Genomic DNA, 14,179 nt, shown 5'->3' with positions numbered 1-14,179 from the left:
TGAATTCTCCAAACTTTCAGATGCAGCTATGAGTTTCCTGTCAGTGGAAGTACAATAAGTGTTCTTGTCTTCTTTGAAGCTTTTTTAGATCGGTGCTACTGATTTAAAAGTTAGCAATATGCACAACGTGTAGAGTGGTGTCCTGTATTTTTCTTGTAGGGAGCTGCACAATACCATTATGTAAACACTGCTGTTATGTCTAGAAGATGTTTATTTTTGAAATCGGCCTTTTGCACAAGTGCGTTTTTCTCATACTTTGTTAATTGGGAAATAATTAAAGCCAGGCTTAACTCTGTGCCGCTGCAGTACTCCAGCGCGCAGCTCTGAAGCGGTAACTCAGTAAAGGCCTCACACGAGAGAGCAGTGGAAGCGCGGCGCGCTGCAGCTCCGCGCCGCTGCTGGCTGCGCCCCGCAGCCGCGGGCGTGGCGGGGAGCGGGGCCCGGCCGCCCGCCGCGATGCCGGAGTGCGCGTCCTGAAAGGCCCCTTGGGCGGCGGCGAGCCGGCGGTAGCGCCCGCGTTACAGCCGCGTGTACAGTGAGGAGCGCGCAGCACGGCTCGGCTCGCGCCGCAGGGCTCGGTGCGCGATGCTGCCCGGGTGCGCTAGTGGCCCGGAGCCATGGGGCGACCGCGGCGTCTCGGCCCGGGCCAGGGCGGTGGGGGGGCCCCGGACCACGCCGGGGGCGCCCCGCGCGGGGGTGGGAGAGGGCTTTCTGCAGCCCTCGCCGGGGAGCGGCGTCCGGGCGGCGCAGAGGCACCTTTGCACCTCTCCTCCCCGCGGCCGGCATGGAACTCATGTGACAGCGCTCCCCGCAGCCCGCCCGCCCGCCCGCTTCCTCCTCCTCCCTCCCCCGTATGTCACTCAGCCGCTTTGCATAAACTCTCCCCCCGCCCCCCAGCCCATATACCCCTTCTGCGCGCCGCGGCAGGGCAGAGCGGCGGCCAGGCGGTCCCAGCAGCAGCCGCCCCCTTCCTCCTTCCTTTCCCTTCCCCGGCGCGGCGCGGCCCGCCTCCCGCCAGCGGCACCACCTCCGCCCCGGCGCCGCGCGGCTCCCGGCAGCGCAGCCTGCCCGGGCGGCTCTCTGCCGGGCCGCCGCGCCGAGCCGAGCCGAGCCGAGCCGGCAGCCGCGCTGCCCTCCCATGCGCGGTGCTGCGCCGCCCGCGGAGGCACAGGGACGTCCGCGCTCAGCCGGGAGCCGCAGCTGTAAGTCGGTGCCCGCCGACCTGTTGCAGTGCCGGGCGCGGCAGGGAGGCGGGTGGTCAGCGCGGAGCCCGGCGGGGAGGCCCTGGCCAGGCGCGGTGCCCCGCTCCCGTGCCGCGCGCACGGCGGGAGCCGGGCTCGGGAGGCAGCGCTGCCGCGTGCTCGGGTTGGCTGCGCTGGCGCTGAGTCCGCGCCTGTGGGGCGTCGCGGCCGGCTGCTGCGGGGCTCCTCCACCTGGAGCCGAGCTGCCCTGCCCGTCCCTCCGCGGAACGGCGCTCGCTCTGCCCCTCTTGGCGGCAGCGGCGGCCGCTGCCGGGAGTGCCGGCGACCATCGTCCCCTCTGCTCGCAGGCGGCCGGTGGTAGATGGCTGTGCTTAGCTGTTCCGTATCTCTGGTACGCAGCTGTCCGCGGGAAAGGCCGGCTAGCCTCGCCGGTGGCCTTCGGCTTCCCCCGCGGGAGTGCGGGGCCGGGCAGGCGCGGGGGTCCCGCAGCGAGGCCCAGGCAGGGCATGGAAGTGACCTAGCGCCTCGCTGCTGCCGGAGCTGCCTGCGCCGCTGCCCTCCCCGCTCCGCTGCAGAAAGTTTTGCGCGTGGTTATAGCTCTACACAGAGAAGCAAGTATATTTTAATCCATCGCACTGTTTCTTCACCAGGTTGGGTTTATTTTCAAGACACTGGAAGCTGTTTGGGCATTATGATGTGCCGGGCTAGAGGGAATTTAGAGTTGGGCTTCTTTGTCCGCATGTGGCGAGCAGTAATGCGCTCCTAGCAGGAGCAGCCGGCTTTGCTTTCCATCGCACAGCAGGTCCCAGGAAGCCACTGAGCCTGTGCTGGAGGAGTGTAGGTAGGATCCAGGTTTGGCTCTGCAAAAATGACAGTCCTGCTGCAGATTTAGCAACAGAAAGCAGTGTCAGGTAAATAAATGGGACGTTTAGTAAGCAGATTTCCTTTCCTTCAGCAGTTTCACTGGTTATAAATGAGAGAAGGAAAAAAAAAAACAATCCTCATGTAACTACAAAGTCCTGTTAAAATGAACCTACATCATGGATGTGCTGGTGATTTGAAAATACTTAATTTTTAAATTGATTTAGCCTGAGACCTGCATACTGCAAAGCTGTTAAGAAGTAGGGCAGGGAGGCTGTTGTTTAGTCTTAAGCAGTGTTTACTACTGGGCTGCTGTGACAAGTAGCCTGTTGAAGTATAATTATAAATCAACGTCTTGGTTCCAAGATAAAATCTGTATCTGTAATTTACTGACCGCTTCTTCTCTTTTACATACAGATATTATTATTTCTAAGGAAAAATTGCCTGCAGGGAGTTGACTCATTTTATTCAAGATGAACATTTACTCACTGACTGTGTAAATTACCTCTGCTAAAGTATTTGAGGCTTGCATAATTTCCAACACTAAATAGAGAAATCAGAGATGTCATTCATGCATTTTAATATTCTTGTAAGATTCTGGACTGCGCTAATTGTCAGAAACTGCAAAAGGGCATGTTCACAGAAACACTACTTATTAGTAAATTATGGTAATTGCTTTTAAGGTTGTTTAACTATTCCCTGTGTGAAGTCATCTTAGCAACCACAGTGGAGAGGAAGAAGATATGTACAGATATGTATCTTTGTTCTGTTTGGGGAAATACGTTAGCTTATCTTAAATGTGAATTGGCATGCCTTGAATTCTTCTCAGTCGAGGACATTGTGATGATACAGGCAGTGTTCTTGGAACAATTCAAGACCAGCATATATGAAATCTGCAAGCATTTCATAAGAAACGGCATTGCTCACTGGAAGACTAAGTCTTCTATTTAAGTGAGGTGAAACCGGTTGCTTTATTCAGTAGTTGCTTGAGAGTGGATCTTATCAATTTTTACAGTGGTGTTTGCTACAATGGCTGTGGGTGGGCTTGGGCAACATGCAGTGATCAGTTCTCTCCCCTCTGCGTATGGACTTAGCTCACTAGCCTCCAGTACATGCATGACTGCAGGGTGGTGTATGCGGTATGGTGCTATTTGTTTAAGTTTGCTTCTATTTTGTTATGATTATGGCCTCATTCAGAACGATGCTTTGCTAGTGGTGCTTCCAGGAGTATACAGCCCCACAAAAGATCTGAACTCCTGTATTTGCAGTCTTTGACATGAACTCTACCTGCCCTATTTCAGAACCCTATACGCATCATAAAAAAGAAAGTTTTAGTGTGCTCTGAATCCCCACAAGACATGGGGGTAAGGAGAGGAACTATGTTTCCGTAGAGGTCCTGACATAACTAGATTGGGCTGCCTACACTTTCACCTAACTGGGATGGCGGGTGGGGGGCAGTGAGCATCTTCAGATCCTGGTGATTTTGTTGCCGCTCATCAGTGGCTGTGTAGCATCCACCCCTCTGCCTGGCGATGTAGTTGGAGCCCTGCAAAATTAGGACCTCAGCCTAAGGAAAGCCAGTCCATGGCGATCCAGTGAATGCTGTGTATTGTATCGTCATAGCGCTTAAAATGACAAAATGCCTGGAGAAGTTTTAAAAACTTGTGAGGGGGTGCTTTGCCAGTGAAGAGTTTATCTTCCCATCTATATCTCCGAACCGTTCGTGTACTAATATCTGATGTCATGACCCTTTCTGTAATCATTTAGTTCCAGCAGGTCTGAACCTGAGAGTTTATGGTCAGTATAATCTTTTTGGCTATAGATTAAGTGGGTAATTTTAGTCTGAGATTAGTGTTTGGGATCCTTGAATGCCATCTGAACCTTTACTATTTAACAGATAATGAAATTGCCTTTAATGCAATTATATTTTGCTTGTAACTTGTGTTGTGAAGACATAACAACCTCCTTAAGCTGTTCTGTGATTAGTGTTAATGCATGTAATAGGTTGGTCTAGAGAGCATTGTTTAAAATAGCTTTCCAGACCGTTGCATGGTAGAGTGAGCCAAATATGCTGCCTTGCGGCTGTGATGGGAAGGTTTCTTCTCTATTTCAGAGAATTTTGGATTGAGCACTGTATTCTGAACTGTGTTGCTCCTTCCTTTCAGTCTCAGTAAGAAGCACCGGGGAAGTCATGTTCCACAGTAAAGGAGATGGGTTACAGTAGTTATGTGGCAAAGTGGTAGAGTGTGTGGTGCCGCCTCCCCCACCATGACTGAAGTGAAAGGTATATCACAAACTTGCTGTTACCTGCAACAAGCTAGTTATTCTGTACGTTATCACAGCTAGCCAGGAGGATTGACTATGCTGCAGTCAATCTTCAGTTGTTGGAGGAGTATGTGTCTGTTCTGTATACACAAAATGTTCTGAAATGGAGTCCATTGTTCAAACTAATCTATATAGATTTTTGATCTTTGTTATAGGTTCTAGTCATGTAAGTCTAGGAGAGTAAATATATTTATTTAAATAAATTAATAAAGATGATGCACATCTTTTGAGGCTCTTTATGCTCTTCTGTCATCTCGTTTGAGGATGGGTGATACTGTTTTCTTATGAAAGGCGTGAAATGTGGGAAGAGTTGTACAGTTCTGTACTGCTTAAATATGCTCAAGAACATGAAAATGTTTGCGTCTGTGAGAGTGAAATAGATCCACATTAAAAACCTCAAGTGGCCCCAGGTCATGCACTCACTGAGAACTGGGAGCTTCCCAAGTAGGCTTTTACATTGTTCCTTATTTGAAGGTACCGTAGAAGGAACTCTGGGCAAAAGAATATCATAGAAATGAGGAAAGCTCGGTTCTTTCCTTTCTCCAAGTTTCCTCTAAAGTCTGCAGCAGCAGCAGTCACAGCCATAGGTTGCACTGGCTTTGTATGCTTCATCTCCTCTTACTTGCACTGTGGCTTCTTGGCCATTAGCTTTATGTGGTTGCCAGTGTTCTTCTCTTTCCCAGTGCTCCACGCTGTCTTGGCTTGTCTCCTAATTATCCCTGAAAACTTGCTCCTGTAATAGTACATAGACCTGCATATCATGGCATAAAATAGTAACATCACCTCCAAATAGGGACTGAGCAGCATTACGTTTGAGAGAAATAAGGTAGCAGTGTAGGATGTCTTATGTTTTTTTTTACCTCTCCAAACCCCCAAAGTAACCTGTAGCTGCTCATGGCTTGTACTCTGAGTACCTGACTCCTGAGGTGGCTTCAGAATAGTAATGCTTTGACTTGAGCTAATTGTCAAAACACATCTTCCTGCTGATTCTGTCAGTGTATATACTGTATCCCTTCATAGGAGGCAACTGCTGGCAAAGATCAAGATATAATCTCTACAGTTTAGCTATAGCATTTTTTTTAAAGTTCAGGAACTAAAATTATGGTGCTTGCGAGGTTTTCATTTTAATGTTCCCCTTTTTATTCTCTGATGTTGCATATGGAATCAGTATACCAAAGAGAAGCTTCCTAATGGGATTAGTAGGTTTTTGTTCCCCATGCAGCTTTTGACATTCCTTAGGTATTCTGTCTGGTAGCTCTTCCTGCTATGATTCAGTACAGGAGAATGTTTCAAGCATGTGCATGTGTACATATGTAATGAATCAGCTGGACTAGACTGGGGAAGGGTGAGAAAATCAGTTCTAGCTCTCTTCCTTTCCCATCCAACTTACTTGCTTACTATACTGTTATGAAAGTTGGAGATCAGGTTTCCCAAGATAAACCTGCTCTTGGGCAACAAGTTTAGAGTATGCCACTTATGAGATTTGTCTTACAAAAAATAAACAAATGCCAAAGGTAGATGCAAGTCTTTGTCCGCTCATCTCTAACTTAAGGCTTTTTTTTTCTTCTTCTTCTTCCAGTGAATAACAGCTATCTTCATTATTATTTTTACATAACAAAAAGTGTAACTGTCTCATTAATCTTATTACATTTTTCTTTGTTTATAGGTGTGGAAGAAAATGTCAGTCAGCATGCATGAGAATCGCAAATCTAGGGCCAGTACTGGCTCCATAAACATATATTTATTCCACAAATCATCCTATGCCGATAGTGTCCTTACTCACCTGAACCTTCTGCGTCAACAGCGTCTCTTTACAGATGTGCTTCTCCATGCTGGGAACAGGTCATTCCCCTGCCATAGAGCTGTTCTAGCTGCTTGTAGCCGCTATTTTGAAGCAATGTTCAGTGGAGGACTCAAAGAGAGCCAGGATAGTGAAGTCAACTTCCATAATTCCATTCACCCGGAAGTCTTAGAGCTTCTTCTGGACTATGCATATTCCTCCAGGGTTATCATCAATGAGGAGAACGCGGAGTCGCTGCTGGAGGCTGGCGACATGCTAGAGTTCCAGGACATTCGGGATGCTTGTGCAGAATTTCTAGAAAAAAACCTTCATCCCACCAACTGTCTTGGCATGCTGCTGCTGTCAGATGCTCACCAGTGCACCAAGCTTTATGAACTCTCTTGGAGGATGTGCCTTAGCAACTTCCAGAGCATCAGTAAAAGTGAAGACTTCCTCCAGCTGCCAAAAGACATGGTAGTGCAGCTGCTTTCCAGTGAAGAATTAGAAACTGAAGACGAAAGGCTGGTATATGAGTCAGCTATCAACTGGGTCAACTATGACCTGAGTAAGCGTCACTGTTATCTGCCTGAGCTATTGCAGACAGTCAGACTGGCTCTCTTGCCAGCCATATACCTTATGGAGAATGTAGCAATGGAAGAACTTATCACCAAGCAAAGGAAAAGCAAAGAGATTGTAGAAGAGTCAATAAGATGCAAGTTAAAGATCTTACAGAATGATGGAGTGGTCACTAGTTTGTGTGCCAGACCCCGTAAAACTGGCCATTCACTCTTTCTTTTGGGTGGCCAAACCTTTATGTGTGACAAGCTGTACCTGGTGGACCAAAAGGCAAAGGAGATCATTCCGAAGGCTGACATCCCAAGCCCACGGAAAGAGTTCAGCGCTTGTGCCATAGGTTGCAAAGTGTATATCACAGGAGGACGGGGATCAGAAAATGGAGTCTCCAAAGATGTGTGGGTGTATGACACTCTTCACGAGGAGTGGTCAAAGGCTGCTCCCATGCTGGTAGCTAGATTTGGGCATGGCTCTGCTGAACTCAAGCACTGTTTGTATGTAGTAGGAGGACACACTGCAGCAACTGGTTGCCTTCCAGCTTCCCCTTCAGTATCCTTAAAGCAAGTAGAACAATATGACCCTGTGACCAATAAATGGACCATGGTTGCCCCACTCCGAGAGGGAGTAAGCAATGCAGCTGTAGTCAGTGCAAAGCTGAAGCTATTTGCTTTTGGGGGTACCAGTGTTAGCCATGACAAGCTGCCCAAAGTTCAATGTTATGATCAGTGTGAAAACAGATGGACAGTACCAGCCACCTGCCCCCAGCCCTGGCGTTACACGGCTGCAGCTGTTCTGGGTAACCAGATTTTTATTATGGGTGGAGATACTGAATTCTCTGCGTGCTCTGCTTATAAATTCAACAGTGAGACATACCAGTGGACTAAGGTGGGAGATGTGACAGCTAAGCGAATGAGCTGCCATGCAGTGGCATCTGGAAACAAATTATATGTTGTTGGAGGCTACTTTGGCATTCAGAGATGCAAAACATTAGACTGCTATGATCCCACGTTAGATGTATGGAACAGCATAACAACTGTGCCCTATTCATTAATTCCCACGGCATTTGTCAGCACATGGAAGCACCTCCCCTCATAATTGTGTGTATGTTGCAATTACAAATTATCAGGTAAGAAACAGCACCTTTGAATTCCACTGTAATCATGCTTTTCACAATGCTTTCCAGCAGCAGCTCTCAAGAGGAGGGTGAGTATATTCAATCCAATCTTATAGCTGGAGCAACTGAGACACACACATTCAGGGGCTGTTGCAAGTCAGATGTCAAATCTGTGACAGAGCCAAGAGCTGAAACTAGTTTGCCATGCCTCCTGCATGAAATTCTCCTTATGGGCCCTTTTTCTGCATGATTTAGATGTTGAAAATGTTCTTCTTGCTAGGCCCTATACTTGTGGGGAAATACAGTTAAACTATTGGAAATTGAATCCTGCTCTGCATTTAAATACTATATGCCTTCTGAAAAAGGGTCGGGTGCTATTTTCCTGATCATGCAGGACAGGTCACTCTATATATGCAGTATCAGTGCCCAAAAACGACATTGTAAATTCCAACTTGAGGCCTGATGGTGAATTCACTTGAATTTCCAGGCAGACAGCCTTCCACCTTAGGGGAAGGTTGCTGTCCTCCATCCATGAAAGATGTTTGTTAGTGCCTCGGGCCTAATTTGCTATCTCACCCAGACTGCAAGGGTTGCTTGCACCTGCTTCGACTAAGGTTGAATTTGGCCCACTGACATGCTTCAAAATACAGATTTTTTTTTTTTCAAAACAGTTACGGTCATATATGTTGAACTAGATGTAGTGTCAGGAAGACATACAATCAATATTGCTGGCTGACATAATTACCCAGTCTATAGCACGCACTGTTCCAAAACAATTTAATTATATGTAATGGGCCAAGCTCTCACCAGATGCAACTTGAGCGTTGTATCTCCTCACAAGCAAGTCTGAATTTGGCCTTGCTTGTTTGGTTATTGCACATTCCTGATCTTTAGGAGGGGAGAAAAGGTTAATGAGAAAACAATAAAAAAGCTGGGTATCTGCAAGTATTGCCAATATTTTTCAGATCTGTTTTGTCATGCTAGACGACTAACCATTGCTTCAGCTGTTTCTAATTTTTCATAATTTTTCATCTTTTTCAGAATCACATCACTTAAAACAAGTCATTGACATTTTCCAGAGCTATTAATCTAGTTATTTTGCAACAAATCTGGCAGACTTCCTTCAGTATTGTATTCTTTCGCCACCTCAAACTACTTGAGACTTCAGTACAGAATCATGGTTACAACTAGCCAACCAAACAAACATAGTGGCATGCTTAATCCTAAGTAATCCATGCCCTGTGAGTGGTAACTTCTTTTTGAATTTGAACAGTGTGTAATGTAACCATGAATCTAGGCAGGTTAGAAGGAACAAGCCAAATAAATGCAGTTGAAGTAATTAAATGAGCTCCGCATTTGCTCTGCAAATCCAGACTGATGTAGCTTCTCTGGAAAAAAGCAAGAGCAGCTTGTGTTTAAAGACTCCCTAGACTCTTCTTTTTGGGACACATCCTATTTTCTTCTGGGTGTCTTTAGCAGCTAGAGACATGTGCCTGACTGCTGCAGTAAATATATGAAACCCAAATGTATATGAAGCAGTGTAGGTATAAGTATATATCTAGACATATAGTAGTAGTTGTGAAAGACCTCTCTGGGGGGGATTCGTCTTGTAATCTGACTTTCAGCTGATCAGGAGCCTTGATTCAGAAAGGAATACATGGGCCATGCGAAGTAACAGGTCAGAGTAGAAATCTAGTGTGAAACTGGGCAGTATTGTGCCCCTTACCTTTCTCTTCAAGCTGAATAACCATCTGAGACATTGCTATCGCTCCTCTTTGTTTTGTTTTTTCCCAGACTTGCTCTTGTGAAAGCAGGGCTGTGGATTCCATACAACCTTAACAGTCCCTTGAGACTTACCATATCCGGAGCGCTGGGGAGTAATCACGTCCCCCTGATAGAGGGCAAATAGAAGCCTTGATTTCTTTGAGATGACTTCCTCACTAGTTGGGAACGACATCTTTAAATCTTCAGTAAATTTCTATTATTACTCGCTCGCCAGTGTTATCAGAACAGTAGTATTGAATGCTCAGACTCAGGTCTGTGCCAAAAAAAATATTGACTTATTCTTCTGAGACTGACTTAATTGTTTTAAAGCTTACAGTACATGAGACAGAGTTTTTTATTTTGAAAAATAGTCCTCAGAGTATAACGGTGTAAAAAACTTCCATTTGCTTTGCAGTATCTTGTTAAATGGCATTATTTTAGCTTCATTAACAGACTAGATAACTGGATGAACGCAACTGTAAACTGAAGTCTCTCCAGCGCTGTGTGCTCATCCAGAAAGTAGTGTTTTTTGTTTTTTTTTTTTTTTCCCTGACTCCTGCTGCTTTGTCAGTGGGTGGGAGGGACAAAAAGGAAATTACTTCTGATTACCCTCTGTTTTCAAGGCGCTGTGTGGCCCCAGTCTGACAGCTTTTAGGAAGATTTTAGTCTGCTTTGTCCCCTTTCTCAAACTTGAGGTTTTGAGTAGGCTGGAGATTTTTTTTTTTTCCCCCTCCTCCTTGGAATTGTTTATAACTTTTTTCAAGTTCATCCCATGACAGGAAACATTGTTTTGGCTTCAGTGTTGATATGTACATTTCAGTGGGAAAAATGACACGCTACCCTGAAGAATGTCTAGAAAAGACTAATCAACACTAAGTACAGAAGACTTTTTTGGAAGTAATGACGATGGTCTGTTTTCAAACCCGCAATTGCAGAGACTTGATGCTTTAGGCTGTTATGTAGGCTGCTGTGTTTCCTGTGAGTGTTCCCTGTTGTTCTTAGGCATCACAGCTTGAAAGATATTTGGTATGTTCAAATGAACTGTGAGTTCATTGGAGCTCCTTTGCATTGTAATGATGTAGGATTTGCCCCCCAAAATTCTTGTAGCGCTGTCAGAAATGATCCTTATAAGCTGATGATGGTTTGGAAGTGGACATTTTAATACAGCTTCATAATGAAAGAAGAAAGCACAATCTCGGCATCAAAGGGCTGAATTTTTCATTGAATAATCGTATTTTTGTAATTCAGGGTGGAATTGTTGGTGCATGGTGCATTGCTATATGAAAAGAAATGGAGCAGACTTCTGCTGTAACGAATAGCAGAGAAGTTTTAAGTAAGGGGATTAGTATGTCCCTTTCTATATGATGAATAAATTAAATTCAGAGTTCTTAATGGTGAGTGTAGGCATTGGTGTGAGACACCTTTCCCTCCCTTCTGCTTTACTCCAACCAGGTTTACCTTGGTCCAGGGATAGAAAAAACTCTTTACGCTATATGTTCAAGTGGAAGAGAAGTTGTACAAGGTTATTTTCAGTTAAACCAAACAATTCCACAAACCTTTAACATTTTTGGGGAGCACAGAGTAGTAGGATGCAGAATCTATCAGACTGAGCTGTATTGAGCCAATGTGATTTAGCTTCCAAATGACTTCCATATCCAAAAAATCAAGTAGTCTTTCAGGGTTGATGGGATGGCTTGCTAGTTGAATAATAGAGGCAGAATCTGACCCTAAATAACTATGTGCTGGGCTGGCTTATTTATCAGTAGTTGGCTATTAAAACAGGAACGCTAAGCTGGGTTGGGGGCAAGGGGAGAAGCCCATCAACTGGGTAGTATCCTAAGCCTAGCTTTTAGCTTTTCTCTGACATCTAACAAAAACCTTATGGAATACTGTCTCAGCAAAACTCCTGAAGCCTTTTCTTTTTCTTTTTTTCCCTCCCTATGCTTTTAGTTGTACTCCATTATTTAGAGAAGAAAATTGGAACCTCAGATCTGGAGAAACGGTTTTAATGAAGAAAAATCGTTCAGTGTCTTTTGCATTTGAAGAAAATCATCTGCACCTTTTAAATTATCTAATCTAGACATGAAGGAACGGGAGGAAAAAACTGCCTTCGGTGCTTCAGCACATGGTTTAAATATGAATGAATGAACCTGTGATCTGGTCCTTGTGCTAGTAATTGTGGATTAATGCCAATGTTAATCAATCCTTCAAAGGAGAAAAAAAGAGACAGAACTTCTCTGAGCTGTGCAGCACACAACTCGTGATTTTCATGGACTCCACTGTTTGTGTGTGAAATTTGAAATGGTTGTCACCTCTCTTTGTGATGGTTTGAAGTGCCAGCACCAGCTGCAGAGGAAGCAGGCCAGGTCTGAAGCAGTGAGATGTTGCTGTGAATGAAGATGCAGCAGAATTGCTGCAGAACTCTGCTACTGGAGCGAGCTTGTCTGTGGGCAATGCCTACAGCAGCTTTTAGGTGCCTGTGTTGTGTTGTCCTGTGTGCAGTGAGTAACCTTCTGTTTGATAAGGAATGGCACAGTGGTGAAATGTTTTTGCAACAGTGGAGAGCAAAACTGATGTCCCGCAAATGCTTATTGTTCCCTTTCCTCCCTGTATTTATAAGTAATTCAGACTGTCCCATTCCTGTTACGTTACTTGTTGTAGATACAGTTATTTATTGTTCAGTGTTTGCATGCTGAAACAATGCCTGCAATTGTCTTCATGTGGTCAGGGCTTGTGTGAATTGTTGTATGTTTTGCACATTTTGTGATCGCTGACTTGCTCTGCTGCACAAAGAAAGAAAATTGTTGAGTAACAGTTGGAGGTGGGAGGGAGGGGTGGCTTCCCCGTCAGAACTGGAACGATTACAAGGCAGGATCTTAAATTACACATGTACTAAAGGAAGAAGCCATGGAGGTCACTTTCTCAGGCCACCAGCTCCCCAGGTTGCATGTGGTGTGTCTTGTAGATGATGTCCCTGCTACATTTCATTTGCTGGTCATACCTTTGAATTTCTAGTCTGAAAACAGCACAAATCACTTACAACTCTCTCTTTGTGCAGCTTCCCGATTGCAACGCAGATACTGTGGAATAGCTTCTGGATACCAAGCCCAGATGAAGTCGTTGTCCAAAGTTATTTATTTATTTATTGGGTTAGAGGGTGGGGTACTTAGTATAGCCACACTGACCTGAATGAGTAGAGTACGGCTGATTCAAGAATAAAAACAAAACATTCAAGGTAGGTTAGTGATGAAGTCTTAAAAAAAGAAAAAGAAGCAGAACAGCAATTTTGCACTGACTGGGTTGGCTCATCCCTCTGGATTTCAGAGGGGGCAGCTGAGTGGGCAGGTGTCGAAGACCCGAGCTCTCTAGCAAAATTCCTATTAGGATAGAAAATGAATTTCAGAACTCTTAACCTTAAAAATAGCCCTCAAGCTCTGCTGTCTCTTATTCTCCATAGCCAGGTATGTCTTTAAACATTTGGCTGCTCAGAAGTGTCAGGTACAATCCTGAGAAGCCAAACTTTAATTTTATAAATAAACTTGTTTCTTTTTATCAGTCTGGTCTTGAGACAGATAGGAAGCTACTTTCTCCTCTGAATTTCAGAAGCTTATGTTTCACAGATGCTTTCTTTGCCAGATTCTGTTATGAAGCATGTATTGTATTGTGTTTTTTTCCTAAGTGTTTATAGAGCCCAGTTTAACTGGCACATTCAGTACCATGGTTGATGTGTGCCACAGGATAAGTAAAAAGTTTGCATGCATGCATGCAAAACAGAAATAATCACATTGGTGATGCTTGCTTTTCTCTGTGTGACAGTGGTGTAGCTGTATTTGTGAAAATTTTATCATCTGAAAGTATTAACACTGGTCACTGAAAATTTCTCTGTGCTGCCTTATGTTTGACTTGCTGTTTGGAGTAGATAGACCCTTACATTTGAGAAGTAGGATGTTTGGAGTTCTGCGAGTACTGAAAGAACATTGCTTAATTATTGAAGGCAATGGCTTTTTTGGGGGGAGGGGGAGGAAGGCCCAGCTAGATGTGAACGGTTACAGTTCCTCTGGTTAAGTTGATCTGTTGAAAGAACAGATTTTTTTTTTTTTGAAGTGTTTAAGCTCACAGCCTTCCCCTCTGAATTGATTCTTTTCTCTTATATGTCTTTTAAGCAATAGAAAAACACCTTAGATAGGATAGGTCTTCCTATAACCCTTTACTTGCACAGGTTGTCCTGTTGAAGTAAACAGAATTGAATTGCTGTTGCCTTTCATCTTGTGGATCACTCCTGTGAATTGGAAGTGAGCCGTAAAATCAGATTTCCTATGTTTTGCATGTCCTCTCCCCAGGCATTAGTCACTACATGAGGTGCAAGGAAGTGAAGAACCAGGTTCCTAGGGGACCCCTTGCTTGAATAAGGACATAAAGGTTCAAGACCTGTTTTCTCCATCAAATTGCTTAGAGTCCAGACGTGAAGCTGCACTGCGTCCATTTAGCTTACAACACAATTCTGTTTTGTAGCACCATGCAACTTCCGGAAGTGAGATGAATTTTCTGCAGCTGTTTCCA

At 45.0% G+C, this 14,179-nt stretch overlaps 1 protein-coding gene across 1 annotated transcript; it reads left to right on the top strand.

Moving 5' to 3' along the window:
* The first annotated feature begins 1,052 nt into the window (after positions 1-1,052).
* On the top strand, positions 1,053-11,828 carry LOC138064139 (ectoderm-neural cortex protein 1). Its single transcript, XM_068925358.1, has 3 exons — positions 1,053-1,202; positions 6,055-7,867; positions 11,570-11,828. The coding sequence occupies exon 2, from the start codon at positions 6,067-6,069 to the stop codon at positions 7,834-7,836; it is 1,770 nt and encodes a 589-aa protein (XP_068781459.1). The 5' UTR covers positions 1,053-1,202; positions 6,055-6,066; the 3' UTR covers positions 7,837-7,867; positions 11,570-11,828.
* Positions 11,829-14,179: the final 2,351 nt, after the last annotated feature.

Source organism: Struthio camelus, chromosome W (assembly GCF_040807025.1).
Source record: "Struthio camelus isolate bStrCam1 chromosome W, bStrCam1.hap1, whole genome shotgun sequence".
In the NCBI taxonomy this organism is placed as follows: Eukaryota; Metazoa; Chordata; class Aves; order Struthioniformes; family Struthionidae; genus Struthio; species Struthio camelus.
Note: the sequence above shows the minus strand (reverse complement) of the source record. Positions and strands in the feature narration are given on the sequence as shown.

Excerpts from the sequence above, each read along its gene's own strand:
- LOC138064139 (XM_068925358.1), top strand. The coding sequence starts at position 6,067 with ATGTCAGTCAGCATGCATGAGAATCGCAAATCTAGGGCCAGTACTGGC.